Genomic DNA, 24435 nt, shown 5'->3' on the forward strand with positions numbered 1-24435 from the left:
AAATCAGGCGGTTAAAGACTGGCCGGTACCATCCTCACTACGCTCAGTCCAGCGGTTCCTGGGGTTCGCCAATTTTTTCCGGCGATTTATCCGGAATTTTAGCTCCATAGCCGCCCCCCTTATTGAGCTCACTAGACGGTCGACAGGTCGATTTAAATGGACCCACTCGGCTCAAGAGGCCTTTGAGGCTCTCAAGGAGCTTTTGATCTCTCCTCCCGTGCTCCGCCTTCCGGACCCAGAGCTGATGTTTATTGTAGAGGTGGATGCATCGGACGTGGGTGTGGGGGCGGTCCTCTCCCAACGTTCAGGGGAGGACCAGAAGCTGCACCCCTGCGCCTACTACTCGCATCGGCTTACCCCAGCCGAGCGTAATTACCCGATTGGGGACAAAGAACTCCTGGCGGTCAAACTTGCCTTAGAGGAGTGGCGCCATTGGCTGGAGGGTGCCCCGCATCCATTTTTGGTCTGGACAGACCATAAGAACCTGGCTTACATTCAGCAGGCCAAGAGGTTGAACTCCCGGCAGGCCCGGTGGTCCCTGTTCTTTGGGAGATTCAACTTTACCCTTTCATACCGTCCAGGTTCTAAAAATGTCAAGCCAGACGCTCTCTCCCGCCAGTGGGACCCTCCAGAACCCGACCCAGAGCCCAAGTCCATCCTCCCGAATACCCTAATAGTAGCTCCACTCCTCTGGGATATTGAACGTAAGGTCCTTGCAGCCCAGCGTAGGGAACCTGATCCCGGTGGCGGGCCAGAAGGTAAGCTGTTTGTACCGTCCAGCATGCGCCGCCAGGTCCTCACCTGGGGGCACGCCTCTAACCTCACCGGCCATCCGGGAGTCACACGTACCCTGGACTTCCTCAAACGTCGCTTTTGGTGGCCCACCATGATAAAAGAGGTTCGCTCCTTCATAGCAGCCTGTGAAGTCTGCTCAAAAAATAAGGAGTCCAGGGCTCGACCCCAGGGACTCCTCCAGCCCCTACCTGTCCCCTCCAGGCCCTGGTCTCACATCGCAATGGACTTTGTTACGGGCTTCCCACCGTCAAATGGTCTGTCTGCGATATTGGTGTTTGTGGACCGATTTTCTAAGGCTTGCAAATTTATACCCCTCCCAGGACTCCCCTCGGCCAGACAAACCGCCCAGATCCTCCTCCAGCACGTCGTCAGACCCCATGGCATTCCCACCGACATAGTGTCAGATCGAGGTCCGCAATTCGTCAGCAGATTCTGGCGGTCCTTTTGTCTCTTAATGGGGGTTACGGTTAGCCTGTCCTCCGGATACCATCCAGAGTCTAACGGCCAGTCCGAGAGGGTCATTCAGGACCTTATACGGTCACTTAGGTGCCTGACTTCCGGGTGCCCACGCTCATGGCCCGACAAGCTGCCTTGGGCCGAGTATGCCCACAACACCCTCCGACACTCGGCCATCGGCATGTCGCCCTTTGAGTGCCAGTTTGGGTTCCCTCCCCCTCTCTTCCCGACTCAGGAAAGAGAGGTGGGGGCCCCGGCTGCCCAGCAATTCGTCCTCCAGTGCAGAAGAGCTTGGCGTAGGGCTAGGTCTGCTTTAGAAGCCAGCACCGCCACTATGCGACACACAGCCAACCGGAGAAGGCGAGCAGCACCCCGATTTCGAGTGGGTCAGCGAGTATTGCTATCCACCCGGGACCTGCCTCTCAGGGGCGAGTCGGGGAAGTTGGCGCCTCGATACGTGGGTCCCTTTAGGGTCATCAGAAGGATAAACCCTGTTACGTATCGCTTGGAACTGCCGCCAGCGATAAGGATCCACCCTACGTTCCACGTATCGCGGCTCAGGCCCTACCTATGCCGAACCATCCAGCAGCAGAAACCGCCGCCACCGCCCAGGGTGGTGGATGGGGCTCCGGCCTACACTGTCCGTCAGCTGCTAGACTCACGACAGGTCCAAGGGTCCACACAGTACCTGGTCGACTGGGAAGGTTATGGTCCCGAACATAGATCCTGGGTTCCGGCGCGTCATATCCTAGACCCGACGCTGATCCGGGAGTTCCGGGAGAACAGAGCAGCGGGCATGGGAACGTCGGGAGCCGTTCCTAGACGGGGGGGTACTGTTAGGAGTCAGGGGGGGCCGACCCGCGATTCACACAGTTAACCCCAGTGCTCGCACTGAAAGAGGCCGATCAACTCCCTCTGCGCCCACCAGAGGGAGCCAAACCCGTGAGCTTCCGCCGGCTGCCACCAGAGGGCGCACAGCCCGTAGTTCGACCAGGGGGAGAAGAACTACAAATCCCAAGGCACCCTCAGGCAATCAGCAGCGACGAGGAACACCTGGCTGAGTTGGTATTTAAAGCAGCGCTCAGCCAGGTGTCCTCGTCACACCCTTGTTCTTTTGTGCTCTCTTGCACGTTAGGTTAGGGACACAGGTAACGCGAGGCCTCATAGAGGGTTTGCGGTAGGCCCAGGGGCCGAGGTAATAAAAGGAACTCAGGGAAAGATTAGGTTTTGGTGTGACTCCTTTGCACTCTCCTAACTTTACCAGGAGAATTGCGTACTCCGTATCTCTTCCTCTTTCCATTGTTTTGGCTGCCTGGTGAACCAGCAGTGCTCACGAGCTCCACCCCGCGCCTTGGGTTCGAGCTCGCACAGGCTCCTCCTCCGATCAGTACTCTGAGAAGGAGAGGCTCGCCTCACGCATCTTTCTCGCTATCTCTCGCATCTAGCTCCGGACCCGCGGGGTCGGAGCACTCGCGCCGAGCGCTCAAGCGGATCTCGGTGTTGGCTGGCCACGGCGGTGTTCGCTACCAGCACCCATCCCCGCTCCGCCTTGAGTGTCGCGTTGGTAAAGCTTAAGCACCTCTGTTCGCTTACGCGAATATTGACCCACTAGTCTCGAGGGAGACTAAACTTGATATAAACCCGAGTCGCGGAGAACTAACCGGATCGGGTACGATCACAAAAAATAACTATATATATATATATATCTATTACCTTTTTTGTTGTTATCCGCTCGAAGGATTTCCTGGGTTCTTATACCTAGAATAACTCCTTAGTTTGATATCGCTATAGATTCTCATTATTATTAATACAAGTAGAACAAATAAAAGCGATCCTTAGTTTGCCCTTCAATTTGCCCACCGGCGCTAGCAACGTCAGCGGCGCTGTGGCTCGCTCGGTTGCGTCATAGCGTGTGTGTGTCTGAGTTCGCCGGTTCGAATCTCGCTAGCGGGGTTGCCGTGAGCGCGGTGAAAGTAATTTATTGTGCAGTGCACACGAGATCCTTTTGGATCTTTCTTTTGTTTAAACACTTTGGAGGACTGCGATCTACTCGTTGTGTTACGTTTGGGGTTTTATTTATATTTAGATATTTCAGTTGGCTTGGGCTCGCCCGGCCCCTCCTCTTTCATTCGGTGGAGATAGTCACCTTATTTGTGTACTCTAAACCGGCCGCTCTCTCCTCCGGCCGGCGTGCCCGCGATTGAGTCCTCACCTTACATATATCATAACATATATGAGAAGTAAATTTTACTCATTACAGATTTATATTTAATTACAAGCAGTCTATTATGCTAGCCCACCACTGATGAGATCTAGATTAGAATCTCAACAACATGATCGGTCGGCTGAGCGTCTACACAGACAGTATTGGCTAGGTCTGGGGGTTATTAAAGCCCTGCAATAGAGTGGTGCCATGTCCAGGGTATTCCTGCCATGCTCATAGGTTTTCCCATTGGAGCCGGACCCTGCAGAGACCCTGACTAGGATTAATGAAAATAAGAAAAAATATTTAATTTTACTGGGCCATTGTTTTTTGTTGCCTTATAAACATTGTATTGGGAATATGTACAGTTTTTCAAGTGCAGTGGTTTTTCGAGTGCAGTGGTTTTTCGAGTGCAGTTTCTCACAGTGGGTGGTATTTATATTAGGGTTTTGTGCACATAATGTGGGAGTTAATACTGAAACCATGTGCATTTAGCATTAACACTGAGTGATGTTTACTCTGAATGCAAATAAAAATCCATAGTATTTTACTTCTGTGCCTCCCAAGCACAGAATTATATTATATCAAATTACATTACAATTATATTCTGGAATATATACTTACACTCCTTTTATTTAATGTGTTTTAAAGATCAGCTTTGAAAATACTCTCTTACCTCTAATACGCTGTCATCATCCAGTTCAGTGAAGATGGTTCCAGACACCTGCTCCTCTTTTAAAGCCTGCCAGTTAAACAGCGGCATTCGGTACTTCGTCTGGATTGGCTTCTTGGTCCTCACACCTGATTCACAAAAGAAACAAAAAGAAACTGGCGATTTTTATGTGGCAGCACAGCGGCTCACAGCAAGAAGGTCCTGGTTTCGAATACTAGGTGGAGCAGTCTGGATGAGGTTAATTGGAGGTACTAAAGTTCCCCTAGATATGGGTGTGTGTGTGTATGTGTGTTTGACATGTGTTGGCCGGCCGACCTTTCCTGAGTGTTTTTTTTTTTTTATCTGACCCATTGTGACCCTGAGCTTTTTCAAATACAGGGTTGTTATTTATAAAGAATTAATAAAAAGCTTGAACAATGACCAATGTAAACTTTACCACATAATATGCCATTACAATAAAATACCACAGTTAATCTTACCTGTCTTAAAAGTAATTAGTGTTTGAGATGGCTGTTTAGTTCCAGGAGGGGGCAGAGGAGGAGGGGGAGGAGGGGGAGGTGCAGGGACTGGCAAAGGGGGCGGGGCTGGAGGTTGTGAGTGTTCAGAGGATGCAAGAACAGGACTGTCTACTACATCTATTACTGAAGAGAAAAAGAAGACATAGTTTACAGGTTTTACATAGTTACATAGTACAATGTGTCTAGTTACAGGTACTGACTAAATACTGTTTGTACACTACATGGCCAAAGTATTTGGACACCTGACCATGAGTTTGTTGGATATTCCATTTAAAAAATACATGGTATTAAAATAAATTGACCTTCCTGTGATCTTTCCAGATCAGCTATAACACAGCCACTCTTATGAGAAGAGCTGTTGAATTATGAATTATGTCTGTGGGAATTTGTACCCATTTAATCAAAAGAGCATTTATGGCTGGGCACTGATCTTGGTCAAGAAAGTCTCAATTTATGTTTCAGTTAATGCCAAAGCTGTGCAGTGAGGCTGAGGTCAGGGCTCTTTAAACCAAACTTTTCTTGATGTCTTTATGAATCTTGCTTTGTGCACTGGGGCACATTCATGTTGGAACAGTAAAGAGCCTTCCATAAACTGTTAAAAGTTAATTATTTTCATTATATAATTGATTTATTACACTTGTTACCAATTGTTGTGGCTAAAACAGATAAATTCAATAATTAAAAGGGATGTCCCAATACTTTTGTCCAAGTCTTTTTCTGATATTCATATATGATGTCCACTGCATGAGCACCTTCACCTGTGTATGGTAGTTGTGTGTTCTCTGTGTTCTGTATGACGTTGAGGTCCACAGATCCGGACTTGGATCGTTCCATTCTGATGAGCCCCTGCTCCACCAGGGATTGTACTTTCTGTTCCAGCGCTATCGCTAAGCGTTCTCGATCCCTCTCTCTCTCAAGCTCTAACTCTCTGGTCATCTCTCGTTCTCGCTCTCGCTGCTGCAGGGCCAAAATCTGAGCGCAAGATTCCCGAAGACTCTCCTGCCAATACAGACGCATGCATAATATAGAAAACTTAATATGTCTTATTTGTACCTTGACCCTTTGGGTCAGTTGTAGGTTCTGTGGTAACAAAGGTTCTTTAGAGCCTTAAAGAGTAAAGTATGGTGTCGCACAAGTCTCTTGTCTAGGCTTTTTACTGTGTGTTTGTGTGTGTGCATGCCTTCAAAAGTTCCACTTCCTTGGTGGACTGGATAAGTTGTCTCTCCAGCTTAGCTGCTTTCTCTTTGGCTTCATTTTCACATTCCTCCAACCTGCTGCTCAGCTGCAATAAATATACATGAGCAATATGATCACAGATAATTGTTTTCTTATATGTTAAGCTCTGCCATCCGTCAGCAATTTGTTTTTGTACCTCGGCATTGCTCTGCTGTAGTTCGTCTAGATGTTCAAGCAAGGCATTTTTGGTTTCTGCATCCTCTAGCAGAGCTCCAACATCAAACAGATTGTCCAGATACGCCTGGACCTGGACCTGCAAGCTTTCGCTCTCACTCAGCCTCAACATCTAAATACACACACACACACACACACACACACACACACACACATATGGTCTGTAGCTGAATACTTCATTAAGGTCAAAAGTGGCTCATTTTAAGGTGACATGCAGTAATTCAAGTCAGTCTAGACTCAGTGATTTTTTTTTAATTATACATTTCAATACATGCATAATTAAGAAGTCTCTGCTCCAAAACTGGCGCTGTATGCTTGACTGAATTTTGGTGGTGATCACATGGACAATGAATAAGCAGGAGAAGTGGCGTCCTTGTTGCTGAATGTGGACAATGACAGGACAGTGACATATCAAAACTAATTTCTTCTCTGCTTTAGGTGTCAGTTTGGGTTTGCTTCCTGACCTTGAAAAAATACCACTGTTCCATGTTTTCATACTTATAAATGACTGCTAATACAGAATAATTTTGGGACACCTCACTGGTGAAAATCTGTGATCTGTTGTCTGAATTCTGTACACAGCTTGCCAGACTTTCCCATTCTGCTGTTTGTTGCTCTGTGTAATGGAATGCAGTCACACTGTCACACTTGCCCTATTCGTCACCACCCTATTGGGCACAAAGACGTCACAGGATGCAGTCAATCAAATCGGTAGCAAAGAATTAAAAGTTCACGGCTTTAGATAAAAGTGCACCAACAAATAAACAATATAAGCTGCTGTATGCATATTTTGACCCAGCAGTGGACTCTCACAGTAAGGAGAGTCACGCTATGTCCAAACCAGACAGAATGAGTCGCTATTGCAGAGGCTCTTAGGGAAAAAACATCAAACTTTCCCTCCCTCGGACATGCCAATCGTGTCTGCTGAGCACCCAGCTAAATAAAAAATAAATATTTCTGTTGTCCAATTTGTTTTGATCATTCATTCATGGTCACCACTAAAAAACATATGTACATTTTCACTGAATTGTTTTTCAGTTCTGTAATCTTTATCCTCATAAATAGGTACATTTTGTTCATATTTATAAGAACAAAGTAAAAATCATGTACATCTAAAGTGGAAGTATTTAAATGATGTAAAAAGTAAGAAACGTGTCATTTCCAGCTCGAGTTGTTATAAGTACAGTGATAACACTACGTGAGCGTGTATTTGCTTTGTTGTCTCACCTCCAGGTAATCGTCCAGTCCAAGCTGTGTGAACTCGTACTGCAGATGGACTCTAAAGTTCAGGTTCTCTACTGAATGCACCACAATGTTGATAAACTGCATGCAGGCCACCTAGTGGAGAGAGCAAATCATTAATGTATGCTTTATCAGGGTCATGATTGTCCATAAAGCTCACTTGATTGTGGACAGTGGTGTCTTCCAGAAGCTTCTAATTTAAGGCAGACCTGCCTTTATGCTACTTGAATTTCATATATATAATTCTATTCTAAACTGTACTGGCCTGCAGAGTCCTGACCTTAACCCTTTTGAACAACTGATGAATTAGAAGGTCAGAAGGTCATATACAGTGTATCACAAAAGTGAGTACACCCCTCACATTTCTGCAAATATTTCATTATATCTTTTCATGGGACAACACTATAGAAATAAAACTTGGATATAACTTAGAGTAGTCAGTGTACAACTTGTATAGCAGTGTAGATTTACTGTCTTCTGAAAATAACTCAACACACAGCCATTAATGTCTAAATGGCTGGCAACATAAGTGAGTACACCCCACAGTGAACATGTCCAAATTGTGCCCAAAGTGTCAATATTTTGTGTGACCACCATTATTATCCAGCACTGCCTTAACCCTCCTGGGCATGGAATTCACCAGAGCTGCACAGGTTGCTACTGGAATCCTCTTCCACTCCTCCATGATGACATCACGGAGCTGGTGGATGTTAGACACCTTGAACTCCTCCACCTTCCACTTGAGGATGCGCCACAGGCGCTCAATTGGGTTTAGTCCATCACCTTTACCTTCAGCTTCCTCAGCAAGGCAGTTGTCATCTTGGAGGTTGTGTTTGAGGTCGTTATCCTGTTGGAAAACTGCCATGAGGCCCAGTTTTTGAAGGAAGGGGATCATGCTGTGTTTCAGAATGTCACAGTACATGTTGGAATTCATGTTTCCCTCAATGAACTGCAGCTCCCCAGTGCCAGCAACACTCATGCAGCCCAAGACCATGATGCTACCACCACCATGCTTGACTGTAGGCAAGATACAGTTGTCTTGGTACTTCTCACCAGGGCGCCGCCACACATGCTGGACACCATCTGAGCCAAACAAGTTTATCTTGGTCTCGTCAGACCACAGGGCATTCCAGTAATCCATGTTCTTGGACTGCTTGTCTTCAGCAAACTGTTTGCGGGCTTTCTTGTGCGTCAGCTTCCTTCTGGGATGACGACCATGCAGACCGAGTTGATGCAGTGTGCGGCGTATGGTCTGAGCACTGACAGGCTGACCTCCCACGTCTTCAACCTCTGCAGCAATGCTGGTAGCACTCATGTGTCTATTTTTTAAAGCCAACCTCTGGATATGACGCCGAACACGTGGACTCAACTTCTTTGGTCGACCCTGGCGAAGCCTGTTCCGAGTGGAACCTGTCCTGGAAAACCGCTGTATGACCTTGGCCACCATGCTGTAGCTCAGTTTCAGGGTGTTAGCAATCTTCTTATAGCCCAGGCCATCTTTGTGGAGAGCAACAATTCTATTTCTCACATCCTCAGAGAGTTCTTTGCCATGAGGTGCCATGTTGAATATCCAGTGGCCAGTATGAGAGAATTGTACCCAAAACACCAAATTTAACAGCCCTGCTCCCCATTTACACCTGGGACCTTGACACATGACACCAGGGAGGGACAACGACACATTTGGGCACAATTTGGACATGTTCACTGTGGGGTGTACTCACTTATGTTGCCAGCTATTTAGACATTAATGGCTGTGTGTTGAGTTATTTTCAGAAGACAGTAAATCTACACTGCTATACAAGCTGTAAACTGACTACTCTAAGTTATATCCAAGTTTCATGTCTATAGTGTTGTCCCATGAAAAGATATAATGAAATATTTGCAGAAATGTGAGGGGTGTACTCACTTTTGTGATACACTGTATATATATACTATATAGGTTCATTGTATTTTTGAAAATATGACACAATCTGATAAAAAAACAATTGAGAATACCCTGAGCTATAATAATTATTAAGTTATTAATAGTTGTAAATATTAACAGTTAATGATAATTAATAACTATAACTCACCATGAAGTGGATGTTAGCTTCCTCATTCCGGAAATACTCCATCAACTTCTCAAAGCGACTCTTCTCCCCACACACCTACAACATCACACAGATAAATAATTCTGCTTTTATTTACTGGCCATCAAATCCATGTAGGTGGCACAGAGGGTGGTTACCATACAGCTCAAGGATCCTGGGGACCTAGGTTCAAACCTCATCAATGTTTGTGAGGAGTCTTGGTGGTTCCACCAGCAGATTGGTGAACTATAGGGTGTGTGTTTTAGCCCTGGATCTAATGTTTCCTGGTGGGCTCTGGTCCCACCAACACCCTTATTAGGATGAAGCAGTTACTGTAGATGAATAAATGAACCAATGCTATATGTTACATACAATATAATGGGGATTATAGTTTTCAATTTTACCAAATGTAACCAAATGTTACATAAATAATGTAACATTTATACATTATTTCTAAATTGTTCAGATAATAAGTAAATGTGAACACACAGAACTCCTTACATGTTGTTAAAAGGTTTTTTTTAACTCTTAAAGGTGCCCTGGTCAATATTTTCTGTTCTTAACAATGTTAATTGTTAATAGATAAATATAAATAGATAAATATAAGAGCAATTTAATTCACCTCTATCTTTATTGATCACTAATACATATTGCTTTGCTAAATGATTAGTATTTCAGGATACTTTGTTTGTGATTCTACCCATGCACCCTCAACAACTAACACCTGACTTAATTATTATTAGGTTAATGCTTTAAATAAATAATTACATTACAATTGTGTGACCTTTATTATAGGATCTGCCCGCTTATTAGCTACCTAATCTAGTTGGTTATAGTGTTCATTTATTTACTTTATTTATTCTTATTTATTTTCTTTTCTTTTTTTTCGCTTCATCCTGGTCAGAGGTGTGGTGGGTGTGTGCCACCTGACAAATGTCTGAGCAGGGCTTGTACACACCTCGAGCAAAAGTACTTAAGACCAGTGTTTTACCGTTTTTTTTACCCTTTACACAGCATAATATTATTAAAAGATTCAAGTAATCTGGATCTGAAGTAACCTCTTTGCGTAAAAAAAGCACAATGCAAGGCCGCTCAGGTGGCGCAGCGGTAAAATACGCTAGCACACCAAAGCTGGGATTTCGAATACATCATATCAAATCTCAGCTCTGCCATCCGGCTGGGCTTGGCCGGCTATATGAACAATGTTTGGCTGTTGTTCATACAGGGTGGGAGCTGGATAGGGACCTCATTACTGATGCAATTACGGCTTCTGCTGGCTGGTTGATGGTGTCTGCACAGAGTAGAGGAATAATGCTGATCAGGGTGTGGCTCTCAGTGCACAGGGCTGATTTGAAAAAATGCAGTCGGCTACTGCTCAGGTATCGGAGGGGACGCATGTGAGTTTGCTCTCCTAAATTATGGATGGGGGTCAGCACCAGTAGAGAGGAAGCATAACGCAATTGTGTAAAAATTGAACGCACTAAAAATCGGGAGAAAAAGGGAGAAAAAGGGAGAAAAAAAAGCACAATGCAGAAAATCCACACTAAATGCCAGTAACTTTCAATCCCTTTAAAAGCTCCACTATGAAAAACCAACATGCTTTGTAATGGATACCACAGCATGAGCTCGGCAATACTATAATAAACTGTTGTCCAAAAATGTGTTTCCTCACTGTGTCCACAAATGGAGTAGACTGTCTTGTGTATTCTATTGAAGGTAATGTGTTAACAATGTTCAGAAACATCTGCACAGCTGAACACTTGCAAAGCCAAAGAGTGGAAAGATAAAACAGGATCAGTGGAATGCTTACTTCCTCATAACTAATACAATTACGACCTCTGCTGGCTGATTGATGGCGCCTGCACAGAGACGAGGGATAGTGCATTTAGCAAGTGTGGCTCTCCATACACAAAGCTGAACCGCATATGAACTCGCCTTGTGCAGGTGGAAAAGATGCAGTGGGCATGTGTTAGTCATGGCTCTCCTCAACCAGGGTGGAGATCAACATCAGTAAAGAGGAAGCATAATGCAATCGGTTTTTTGGATACAACTAGATTGGGAGGAAAATCGGGAAAAATGCAAAAAAAGAAACCTTGCACAGCTAAACACTTGCATAGCCAAAAAATGGCAAGATAAAACAGGATCAGTTGGTGTCTACAGTCCCTGAACAATTATTAAGTTAGCTCGCCAAGCACAAGAAGCAAATGTGTGTGTGTGTGTGTGTGTGTGTTACGCATATCTAAGTGTGTAAGAGAGACCTCTGAATAATACAGAAGTCAGTCTGCTTCTCAGAGGACAAACAATACCCACATTCTGTCATCAGCACCATATAACATCTGAACCCTGATCACACACACACACAACTATAATACTGTAGCTTGGTATTTGAGTCCTTGTCCTTGTTCATTCTTATTAAAACAGCTTCCATGTCTAACCTATTTCTGGATCCTATTTATAGCCAATGTAAGAGAATTAATCCAACATGGTATGAAATTACCCACGACCAAATGGCTTTTCTTACCTCTTTAAAGTTGTTAAAAGCTGAGAGAATGATGTCGTGACCTCCTCGAACAAAACACACAGCGGCCAACAGCTCCAGGACCAAAGCTTTCGTTCTACAATACACACATACAGTGGATTCAGAAAGTATTCAGACCCCTTGAATTTTTTTGCAGATCTAATTGTGTTGTGGATTTGATTCTGAATGGACACACTTGTCATTATACCCATCAATCTACACTTAATCACATAATGCAAAGTAAAATGAATTTAAATAAATGAAACATTTATTTATATAACTTATTATCTTATTTATCCTTTTCACAAACATTTTCAGACCCTTTATTCTATACTTTGTAGAAGTTTCTTCGGTAGCAATTACATCTGCAAGTCTTCTGGGATACGCCTCTACAAGCTTTACACACCTGGATTTGTTCAGTTTATTCCATTCTTCATGGCAGATACTGTCAAGCTTTGTCAGATTGGGCGCAAAGGTATGTCAACTGTCAACTTCAGGTCTATCCAAAGATGTTTGATAGGGTTGTCTGGTCTTTGGCTAGGCAACTCAAGGACATTCAGTGACTTGTGCCAAAGCCACTCGAATGAATCTGACTGAGTCATCAAGGTTGTTTCTGTATTTGGCTGCATTCATGTGTTTCTCAATTCTTACCAATCCCCCTGTCCCTGCTGCTGAGAACCCTCACAGCGTACAAATCACATATATTACATGAAGTGGAATGAAACATAAATGGCCGTCTTTCTGACTGCCTCTGTAATTGTATAGTTGTCTGATTGAATGACTTCAAATGAAAAGTAAATTAAACTGTACAGGCAGCACCTGAAATTTCTGAATACTGAATACTGAAGTGTGCAGTGTTGATATAATTCCTCACTACACACACACAACTCAAGTGAATATGGTCCACAGTTAATACATGACGAATTCTATAACGCTATAATGACAGTGCTCTCACCTGGCACTATTGTTACTGAGACTGAGTGTGATCTGATTGACACAGTTCGGATGGCTCATCACTTGAGTAAACCCTGACTGAACAAAAAAAACAACATACAGGTGAGTGCAAAAGTTTGAGTTCCCTTGTAGACAAATTTAAAATATCAAGAAAATATTTAAACAGAAATGTACTTCAAGTTTCAATCATTTTAGTGATGAACCCCACCAGAAAATACAATGTCAAGTCACATTATTTTAACCACTTCATACTTTAGACGGCTGTGGCAGGAATGTTTTCATGGCATTCTCTGGGCCCATGCATCCATGTGGAAGGAACTCCATCCCTGCAGATCACGTGCACCCATACATGCTGATTGTCTTCCCTGAGGCTAGAAATGTCCAACACTGGTTGGAAGAGAATGACCAAGACTTCCATGGCCCCTAATTCCCCAGACTTGAACCCAATTTAGCATCTGTGGGACTACCTTGATCAACGTGTTTGCTCTATGTATCCTCCCCCTGCAGCTGTGGGATGCACTGCAGTAAGCATGGCTTCAGATACCTGTGACAATCTACCTTAACCTTATAGAGACACTCCCAGTCCATCTAGATTGCTCTGGATATTAGCTAGCGGTCATTATAATGTGACTCGACAGTGTATAAACTGTGTATGTATGGGTGGGCAAATGATCAGTTTAAGTACTGATCTAAGTTTTTGAGCCCACCCAATTATGGTGTATTATTAGCCAATGTAATAATTTAATAATTTAATTTAAAATAAACAACTATTTTATTAGATATACTAAACTAAAAAAAGATAAAGAACAATAGGTAACAATGTGAATTAATAGAGACAACAATGATTAAACAGAATGTGTAAATATTGCATTGACATTTTGCATGGATTGAATTTCAGTGTCAAATAATAAAAGTGGTAAAGAACTGGATTAGTATTTTATTTACCACAGCATTTGTTGTTGAAAATATACACTTGAACAAAACCGAATAAATAAAAGATACTCATTTCAGTACCAGACACCTGAGGACTGGATCTATACAGTATAATACAGTATAATAATATCTTATTGTGTTGGTGAAAGCTGTGTGTTTGTTTGGTGTTGAACCTGGTAGTTCATGATGGCTCGTAGGCACATGATGCAGAGGTGGAGATGATCTCTCTGGCTGAGCAGATGTGAGTTCTTCTGTGTTTTTCTGTTGTGAAGAGAGTTCAATCTGCAATCATACATGCAGACAAAGCAATGCACACAAGTACAAGTTTATTTACCTGTTTATAATCAACACTGACCAGTCAGAGTGATCAGACTGGATGCTGGGATGTGGAGGATGGAATGGAGTAAAAGGGCAAAAAATGAATTTATGATTTAATGGTATAAACCATAGCAGACGCGCAGATCACTCTTTATTAGCTTTTATTACTCAGATCATTTTTGTGCAGAGTTACTAATCTTTTGGATTATTGTCCTTAACCTGCAACCCAGTTCATGTCACAAACAACTAGGTTTTATTTAAAATATCCCATTAATTTATTAAGCCCATGATTCCATCTTTTCTGATAAACTCCTCCACCATACTTTACAGTTGGAATTAAGTTCTCTTTTGTATAACCTTTCTTCCTTGCCTTCCTCTTTACACCAAACCTACTTAAAGGTTGTCCTGGTTCCAAAAAAGTGTGTAGTCTAGACTCACTAAATTACTGTTGTTTTGAGAGATGTAGTTAAATTACGCTTATTTTTGATTGGATGACATCTTAACAAATGAACCATAAAAGTACTATATAAACAAAATACATAGTTTCAAACTCCCCTTTAAAGTCAATCAGAAACCTTAACGTTTCAGGAACAGTTTAAAATAAGTTTGAAAGTTACCACCCCATGTTTAACACACTAGGACTCCACCAAACCACAGTGAGACCCTTTTTAAATTTATAAGGCAGGGTTTTTCAAACTTTTTTAAGGGACCTTCATTATGTCCATGATGTTTTTTACTCTCGCTGCTCTGTACAATCTGCTACCACTGTGGTTTGCAAGATGTAACATATGGCCCCCACAAGGGGGTGTTCACCTACAAGTTTATGTGCCTGTTAAAATGTATTTAATTTTATTTTCTCTGCAACCATTTTTTGGCTCACGACCCTTAGGTGAAAAAAAAGGGCACAAGAGCATGCTGGGAGTGACTAACCGTGCAGCATAGGGACGGTTGGTATTGGAGGATCCATGAGCAGGAGAGTTAGTGGCACTTGCAGACCCTTCATCTGCTGATTTCTCTTCAAAGCTTTCATTGTCGATGCTTTCTAGGTCGTACCTACAACACATACAGGAGAGTAAAAAATAATTTTAGAATAATATATTTCTACAGATGACAATGTGTTCAGGGTGAGCATACTAATTAATTTAATATCACACATATTTTCAGATGGGTTGCAGAGTTGTGTCGTTACCAAGATTTGGGTAGTCAAATTTTTATTGTCAACAAATAGCAGAAGTGCTTTGCATAATGATCCATAAAGAGAGCGTGCTTAAAGTTTTACCAGCTAGGACCCACAATAATGTAGTGACATTGTTTACAGTCAGTTAAGAGGTGGAATTATATGGTGTAAATGCTGTTTATGATTATGTTTGGTACTATTCATTTGCCTCGCAAGCAAGTCCTTTGCATAAAAATTTGACTATGTTTTTGGAAAGCTTAACAGTTTAAATGAAGATATACAGTTCATTTAATAGGATTTTAGATTTTAGGGTCATATTTCCACATATTCCACATTTCCGTATATAACCAGTCATGGCCAGTTGGATCTTATCTCTTTCTTGTCACTGCTAACACTCCAGACCCGATCAGTGAGGACCGGCACTGTCATGCGCCCCCTGACCCGAGCAGATCACTTTTTTTTACCTGCTAAGGGCGGGGTCTCAAAAACGCAGTATCACATACAGAGAGCCATGCACTACTATTTGTAACCAGCCATCCCTGTGCAGGTCGTAATTGGGTCAGCAACGAGGATCCCTGTTTTAGGGATTGGTCCTCCCACTACAGACACATAGCCTGTGTCCATGCAGGCGCCCGGCCGGCTGATAGCAGAGCTAAGATTTTAACTTGAAAGCTCGAGATCTCAGCACGGGTGGGCTATTCATATTCATTTATACTGATACATGGTAAGACATTCATATTCATTTAAATGTCACAGGATTTCTTTTTGTTTTAAATCATGTACTGCTGGATAATAAACTCCTAAATAAAATATTATTTTGTAATACATAATGAAATAATTCCACTCTGAATAGTAAACTATTACTGCTATCTTATTAGTTAAAATAAACCTTTACTTTTAATGTATAGGACTGACATCATGTACATACGGCATGGCACGCTGGGAGAAGGCGAGGAAGTCGACAAGGAGATCCAGTCCCTTATTGTCCTCGTTGAGAAATTCCTGAGCCCAGCTAAAAAATACAATTTAAAAAGATAATTTAATAACATACATTACAAATAATGATAAAATTATGCGGGCAAATATTTCTGATTGTGGATTATTTGAATGCTGAAACAATAAGTGTGGTTTAATGAACACCAATAATCTAATCTTTATTGTAGTTTGGCAGTAACCTGAGGGATAGAATATTAAATAACTAAAATAATAAACTAGATCTAGAACCTTAAACTGGTTATAAGAGCAAAGCTGTCTTATAGTCAAGAAATCAAATTATTAATGTTAATAAATAATAATTTCACTGTTGTTGGAAATGAAAAAATTCATTTTTTAATGAGTGTAAACACATGGTTAAGCATGGTGTGTGTGTGTGTGTGTGTGTGTGTGTGTGTGTGTGTGTGTGTGTGTGTGTGTGTGTGTGTGTGTATCTTACCCAATGTGATTGGTTCTTAAGGATATTTCCAGTTCTCTCAAGACTTGTGTGGCTTCTTGGATGCGCCTCTTAAACTGGCACACACACACACACACACACAAACTGAGTTAAGACCAAGTACAATTCCCCAATCATTATAAGGTCAAGACCTAAAACAATTCCCAAATAATTCATTGGTTAAGACTGGTACAATTCTCCAATAATTAATTCCTCCAATAAAGTGTCAAGATCTAGTACCATTACCAGATCATTACTGGAGGATACCTAGTACAATTTCTAGATAATGTAAATTTGCTGGCTAATTACTGGGTTAAGATGAAGTATAATTTCAGAATAATTAACATTTTAACCAAATAGTAAGTCAAGACCTAACACAATTCACAATACCTAAATTATTATTAATCCTAATCCTAATAATGAATCCTAGTAATAATTAATCCTAATTAATTAAGTACCAGGTACAATTCCTAGGTAGGCAGCTTGGTGGCACAGTGGGTAGTGTTGTCTGAAAAAGGGGGGCCAAGGGGGTTCTTTCTGTGTGGAGGTTGCATGTTTTTTCTACAAACTCCAAAAAGGGGAAAAACTCCTGACTCTTGCATGTCTTTGGACTGTGGGAGGAAACCGGAGCACCCAGAGGAAACCCATGCAGACACAGGGAGAACATGCAAACTTCACACAGAAAATACTGTGGGAATCAAACCCAAAGTATATTGTATACCAAGGTACATCATGGCTACGACATATAGCTAAATGTCATTGCTAATCATAGTATGCTTTTGTTTTAGCACAACCTCACTGTACGTTTACTCAGTAACACCACTATTACTTGTAGTCCTGTCTCTTTTTAGGTCCAAAAAATGTCCCTCATATTTATTGTAGGTCTTGTATTTATCACACTTGTGTTCTGTGTTGCACCCTGGTCCTGGAGGAACGTTGTTTCGTTTCAGTATGTACTTGCATACAGCTGAAATGACAATAAGTCTCTTAAACCTGAACCATAATCCCTACTGCTGAGCCACCACAGCCCTTTCACGACAACATGAAGTGTGCAACCTAGTAAATAACTATGGGAAGACTTAATTAAAGCTACAAAGCAGGTCATTATTGATACCAATTTTTCAGAGTGTGAAAGAACGTTGTGTTCACATTCTTACACACCTTCTTGCTTCCTCCTTGCTCCAAGAAGCTCCTGAGTTTCTGCACATAAGCAGATGGAGGGTTCTTTACCTGAAAACGCTCCTGAAGAGAGAATACACACACACACAGAACAGTCTGAGTGGGCAGTCATATATCAAGTGTATGTGTGTGGGAGTCTAAAGGGTTTAAAGTAGTGTAAAAACCCCCACTAAATGATTAAAACTGCACTTAACTGCACTTTTTTACTGCAAGCATGTAAGAAACAATTGCTAAACCTGATTCACTTCATTTGCATTTAAAACGTATTTGAATATTTTTGCCTGATTGCCTGTCGAGCCAGTTGGCATTTTGTAACAATACATGAGGGGTTGTACTGTGATGTTGTACATCACAAAGTAGGGGTCGCTTTGTTTTTATCAACTGATGTTGGCGCACAAAATTGTGTAGGTGTAGTATAGTGGTACGAGTGGTCACACAGTTGTATTTCGATTGTCTGGATATAATACACAGAAATGTTATTTTGCACAAGTGTGTGTAAGTGATAACCTGTTAATGTAACAGGATATACATGATTTATGAGGTGTGTGTGCGTGTGTACGTTCACCTGGTCGCAAATTAACTCCCACTTCTTCTCGTTGTCATACTGGTGCAGAAGTTTCACTTTATCAGGAGGCAGATTCATCGAGTTCTATACAAAATAAGAAGGAAAGTAAAACATGGATGATGAGTGGGTGATGCACAGCAACATGGTTCCTGTGAACCTGGGTTTAGTCCTATCGTCTATACACTAGGTTTCGCATGTATGTCTGCATTGGTTCCCTCTCAAAAACATTCAAAAGGTGGACTGGCTGAAGCAAATTACCCTAATGTGTAAGTGACTATATGAGGTTCGGGTGTATTTCTACTCTGCACCTGAAGATTTTGGGTTGTATGGGAGGCATCTTTAAGTGTGCGTGTGTGTGTGTGTGTGTGTGTGTGAGCAATTCTTGTAATGAAAATACTAATACTGGTCTTGCATTATTCAGCAGGTTCTTGTAGAAGCGGGTCATGTTGCACACAGAGATGATCTGCTGGTTCAAAAGGGCCCTGCTCAGGTTGGCATAACCAAGGTGGACTGGGTGGTGCTTCGGTCTAGATTGTGGTACTGTGGAATCCATGCCTCGGTGTGTCCAAAATATCATATATATATATATATATATATATATACATATATATATACATATATACAGTGTAGGGTTGGGCGGTATGACGATATTACCGTATACCGCGGTATTCAAAAATGGTGACGGTATTCAAAAATGGTGACGGTATTTTTTAAATGTGAAGCGCCGAATTTCTGCTTCAGGTTTACCTTGAAAACTGAGACTTTAGGACATGCGCGCATCCACAGTGAGGGAGGGGTGGGAGGGGTAGGCGGTTGGAGCTCGCTGATTGGCTGTGGGGTGCTCACACAGAGAGACGAGTGAAGAGCCACACTGGCTAGCATTAGCTGTGAGCTAACAAGCAGAAACTGAAAAACGGCTCGTCTTTAAATTTTTCAAAATAAAAATTTTTTATCAGTTCAACCGGAAATGAACACAAGCGCGTGCATGCGCGGACATGTACTTATTTACTAAATATATCTTCAGTGTAAATCGAGCACAAGTGTTGAGAAAAAGGAGCAAACAGTAATAATAACGTTACGCCCAATCCGCTGTTCTGACTCTTGTCTGCCATAGATTTTCCTGCCTATGTAAGAACAATTTTTTCCTAAATAAAAGCGCTATATTAAGAAAAAAGAACGTCTCACCTGTCGTGTAATGTGAATTATAAAATATATTGTCTGGCCCTTTAAGAAAGTTAAGCGCACTATAGGGCGTAGGGAGCGAGTGTGTAGGGAATAGATCGGATTTGTACCGTTTCCGTGTTCGTGTTTTGCACTGAGCTTGTGTGACATGTAAAGTAGCGTTCTCGTTAAACCACTCAAATGTTTGGACTTTGAATTATTTTAACATTATTTTACATCACCGTCATCGCAACATGAACATTTACATTCATATTTTTTGTTACGGTATAGAACTTAATTCTGGATTACAGGCATAACTAATCGTACACGTTCATACACTTTTAAGAAATATCTGTAACTATAAACTAAGCAGTTAACTTTTGAAATATATTGAAGTATTGAAGTGTGTAGCCTGCTATTATTCTGTTTTGTGTGGGCAGAGAGAGATTACAATGCCAAAATGTTATGTGTTAATGTTTGTGTTAAAGTGTAATTGATACACATGCATTTATACTTATGCGTATTTATTATAGATCAGATAAGATAAGCAATGTTTGACGTTCAGATTGTTAAATCTTTTTATAATAAAACATTGAAATATTGTAATTACACTCAAGTGTGTACACTGTAAAGTTTGTCCGCGACACAACCCCATCCGAAACCCGCCCCCCCCCGCCGCCGCCGCCGCAGAAAATTTGCAGAAATGTGAGGGGTGTACTCACTTTTGTGATACACTGTATATACACACTGACCAGGCATGACATTATGACCGGTGAAGTGAATAACACTGATTATCTCTTCATCACGGCACCTGTTAGTGGGTGGGATATATTAGGCAGCAAGTGAACATTTTATCCTCAAAGTTGATGTTAGAAGCAGGAAAAATGGGCAAGCGTAAGGATTTGAGCGAGTTTGACAAGGGCCAAATTGTGTTGGCTAGACGACTGGGTCAGAGCATCTCCAAAACTGCAGCTCTTTTGGGGTGTTCCCGGCTGCAGTGGTCAGTCTCTATCAAAAGTGGTCCAAGGAAGGAACAGTAGTAAACCGGCGACAGGGTCATGGGCGGCCAAGGCTCATTGATGCACGTGGGGAGCAAAGGCTGGCCCGTGTGGTCCGATCCAACAGATGAGCTACTATAGCTGAAATTGCTGAAGAAGTTAATGCTGGTTCTGATAGAAAGGTGTCAGAATACACAGTGCATCACAGTTTGTTGCATATGGGGAAGCAAAAAGGGGACCAACACAATATTAGGAAGGTGGTCATAATCTTATGCCTCATTGGTGTGTGCTTTCTACAGTCATCATACATTCTCACACTGTATGATTGGTCAATCATTCATAGACAAGCTCTACATGCACCCATTGGTCAAACTGCTTCTCAGTCATTCTCCTCAGCATGACAGCTACAGCCAGCGGTGCATGGTTCAGGAACACAAAGTTCAAATGCAAATGTACCTTCACAAAAAGTGCTACATTTATTCCGCATTGATAATAGTGCACCTCCCAATGGCTTGGCTGTTGGCTACCACACCTCCCCCACCCCTCTTCCACGTCAGAAACATAGCCAAACGTGTTTGTGTAGATGTCTGACGAGCCAATAGCATCAATAACAACCGATATTCAGGGTTCAAATCTTGGGGGTAGTGGGCCAGCAGCACTGTGCTACACAAGTGCCCCTAAATGTCATAAATGTTAAAATATTTAATTTAGTAATATTTAGGCTAGTGGTAGCTCAGTGGTTACGGTAATGGACAAGTGATCAATGGGTTGTTGGTTCAAGCCCCACCACTGACAAACTGCCACTGTTGGCTCCATGAGCAAGGCCCTTAATCATCAGTTGTTCACAAGTGTATGTTGCTTCAGATAAAAATGTTTATTTATTTATTAGGATTTTTAACGTCATGTTTTACACACTTTGGTTACATTCAGAAACGACAGAAACGGTAGTTACTGGTTACACAAAATTAATCAGTTCACAAGTTTAATGTCAAACACAGTCATGAACAATTTTGTAACTGTAATTACCCTGACTGCATGTCTTTGGACTGTGGGAGGAAACCGAAGTTCCTGGAGGATACCCACGCAGACAAGGGGAGAACATGCAAATTCCACACAGAAAGGACTCCCCCACCTGGGGGTCAAAGCCAGGACCTTCTTGCCGTGAGGCGACAGTGCTACCCACTTAGCCACCGTGCCGCCCATAAAAGTGTTTACTAAATGCCATAAATGTTTGGTCATACAGGCTGTAATGGATTTGTGTTGGTTTGTTAGACAAAGTATTGTAGCAGGATGGGGTTTTGTGTTGATTTCATTTAAATTGCTCTCCAGCTGAGGATGATTTGTAGGTACCTTTAAATTGCTGGGTGGTCCTTTCCCATACTATAAGTATGGGCATTGGTTGGCTACCTGTGGTGCACTTCCTGCTGTTTCCTCTTCCGGGGCATCTGACGTCCGTGCCGGCATGGACGAGTTTGGCTTCGTGTCTCCCGGTGAATCGCTTCTTAACGATTAAAAGCCATGTGGGCTTGTGTTTGTAGTACCGGTGCTATGTGGTGGGTTCTCTCTGCGTTTCTGTTGGCATGTTTCGCCTTCAGTCGAGTGAAAATAGCGGCTACATTACACTACTGTGACTACGGTAGCTGTTGTACCCGCTGGTCTGTACTCTGACTTTCACTGCGCTCAAAACTGCATTGCTGTATCCTGGTCTTTTAGCCTGGATCGTGCTGGCTTGGTTCCAGTTTCCTGAGTGCTGCTGTTTTGCCTTCATTGGTGTTTTGCCTTCATCGGTGTTCTGCTGAAACTATTGTTTTGCCTAAACTACTGTTTGGTCGGACTTTGTCATTTTTGTCAAAACTAACTAAGTGTTGGAAGTACGTCTCTGGTCTCTAAGTGTGTTCGAACCTGGGTGTCTTTCTTTCTGGGCCTTAAGTGCCCGTTATAAAATATTTCCTAGGGGTGAAATTCCCCTAGGTGGCGTTGTCGAGCAACTTTAACCTAAACAAACAAACCAAACGTCCACCGCTCCGTCACAATCTGGCGTTGTCGGCAGGATTCACTTTTGAGAACCAGAGACGTAGGGTCCTTTTTGTGTTTGTGGTCATTTTGGTTGTAATAAGGATTTAAAAATTAGTTCTATTCAAGGCAAAACAGCAGCATTTCTTTAAGGGACTGGATGTTTTTTAATGCTGTTCTGAGTTTTGGTGCAGCTTGCCCTCTGTTCGGATGGAGGAGATACAGCGACTCAGAGACCTAGTGTTGCGGCTTAAGGCTGACTATGAACGGTTACTTCAGGTAAGGGTTGCTGTTTTAACTGGTTCCGGTGCAGCTACTCTAGCTGCTCCTGTTTTAACTTTCTTGGGGCCTAGTTGTCCTTCTCATCAGGGGCATGTCATCTGTCAAAGATGCCAACCGCCAGGTTATTTTGCACATGAGTGTGATGGGAAACGTGTTTTTTTTTTCTTCTCCTAGGATTTTGTCCTGTTTGTTAGATACTGGTCCCATGGTGTCTACAGTAACAGTTTTTCTCAGTAGTTTGAACCTTGGTTATGATGATCTCCAGTCCTGTCATTGGTTACAGCTTCAGGCCACCAATGGGCTTGATATCCCACACATGGGGTATCTAGAACTGGATGTCATGCTGTGCAGTAAGGTGATACTTCACTGGGGTCCTGGTTGTGAAGGATTCTACTGGTGCTTCGGTTGCAGTCCCAGGTGACTTGGGGATGCATATTTATCCGATGTTATCAGAAGCTTGTTGGGTTACATGGTCCCTCTTTTAATTATTTCGATTTGCCTTCAGGGCGCATGCTCCTGGTCCAGTTATTGAGGCCTTGTAGCGGGGTCATCAGTTTGCGGCCCAAGTTCCTCGAGACCCTATGGGTACCGTAAAGGTTTGAGGTACTCTGGTGTTGCATATACCTGGTGATGTGATAGTTGGTTGCCAAGATTCAGGGCATGAGTCTCATAGTTTTATGGCGTTTAGGCCAAATAAGCTTGGCTATTGATTTTAGTGTTGGAACTATCCCGTCATGGGTTGGAGGGGCCTACGGTAGCGCCTGTGGAGGATGTTTGGATCCTGGATGCACCCGCGGTGCAAGACGGATCTTAGTTTTTGGATCCTTCCTTGCCCTTGGAGGGTCTGTCATCTTTGCATCGGACTGTTTTGTCTAGCGGTCAGTCCTTTTAGTTTGGCTCATCGTCGGGCCGACGATGCAAAATGTTGTGGTGGATTGTAGCAGGATGGGGTTTTGTGTTGATTTAATCTACAGTAAATTGCTCTCCAGCTGAGGATGATTTGTAGGTACCTTTAAATTGCTGGGTGGTCCTTTCCCATACTATAAGTATGGGCATTGGTTGGCTACCTGTGGTGCACTTCCTGCTGTTTCCTCTTCCGGGGCATCTGACGTCCGTGCCGGCATGGACGAGTTTGGCTTCGTGTCTCCCGGTGAATCGCTTCTTAACGATTAAAAGCCATGTGGGCTTGTGTTTGTAGTACCGGTGCTATGTGGTGGGTTCTCTCTGCGTTTCTGTTGGCGTGTTTCGCCTTCAGTCGAGTGAAAATAGCGGCTACATTACACTACTGTGACTACGGTAGCTGTTGTACCCGCTGGTCTGTACTCTGACTTTCACTGCGCTCAAAACTGCATTGCTGTATCCTGGTCTTTTAGCCTGGATCGTGCTGGCTTGGTTCCAGTTTCCTGAGTGCTGCTGTTTTGCCTTCATCGGTGTTCTGCTGAAACTATTGTTTTGCCTAAAGAACGGTTTTGCCTATAGACACTGTTTTGCCTTCATTGGTGTTCTGCTGGAACTACTGTTTTGCCTAAACTACTGTTTGGT

At 42.7% G+C, this 24435-nt stretch overlaps 1 protein-coding gene across 1 annotated transcript in view; it reads right to left on the reverse strand.

Moving 5' to 3' along the window:
• The window catches only part of fmnl1b (formin-like 1b), a 43240-nt gene that overhangs the window by 10209 nt on the left and 8596 nt on the right, over positions 1-24435 (reverse strand). The window contains exons 2-16 of the mRNA XM_062992711.1: positions 18440-18523; positions 17857-17937; positions 16699-16772; positions 16195-16278; positions 15020-15142; positions 13945-14053; positions 12840-12916; positions 11888-11981; positions 9370-9444; positions 7283-7393; positions 6018-6167; positions 5826-5927; positions 5404-5644; positions 4607-4768; positions 4131-4255 (exon numbers count right to left, since the gene is read on the reverse strand). Coding sequence (XP_062848781.1) covers positions 4131-4255; positions 4607-4768; positions 5404-5644; positions 5826-5927; positions 6018-6167; positions 7283-7393; positions 9370-9444; positions 11888-11981; positions 12840-12916; positions 13945-14053; positions 15020-15142; positions 16195-16278; positions 16699-16772; positions 17857-17937; positions 18440-18523 — 1692 coding nt within the window. The remainder of the gene's footprint in view (positions 1-4130; positions 4256-4606; positions 4769-5403; positions 5645-5825; positions 5928-6017; positions 6168-7282; positions 7394-9369; positions 9445-11887; positions 11982-12839; positions 12917-13944; positions 14054-15019; positions 15143-16194; positions 16279-16698; positions 16773-17856; positions 17938-18439; positions 18524-24435) is intronic.

This window comes from Trichomycterus rosablanca, chromosome 3, assembly GCF_030014385.1.
Source record: "Trichomycterus rosablanca isolate fTriRos1 chromosome 3, fTriRos1.hap1, whole genome shotgun sequence".
Taxonomy (NCBI): Eukaryota; Metazoa; Chordata; class Actinopteri; order Siluriformes; family Trichomycteridae; genus Trichomycterus; species Trichomycterus rosablanca.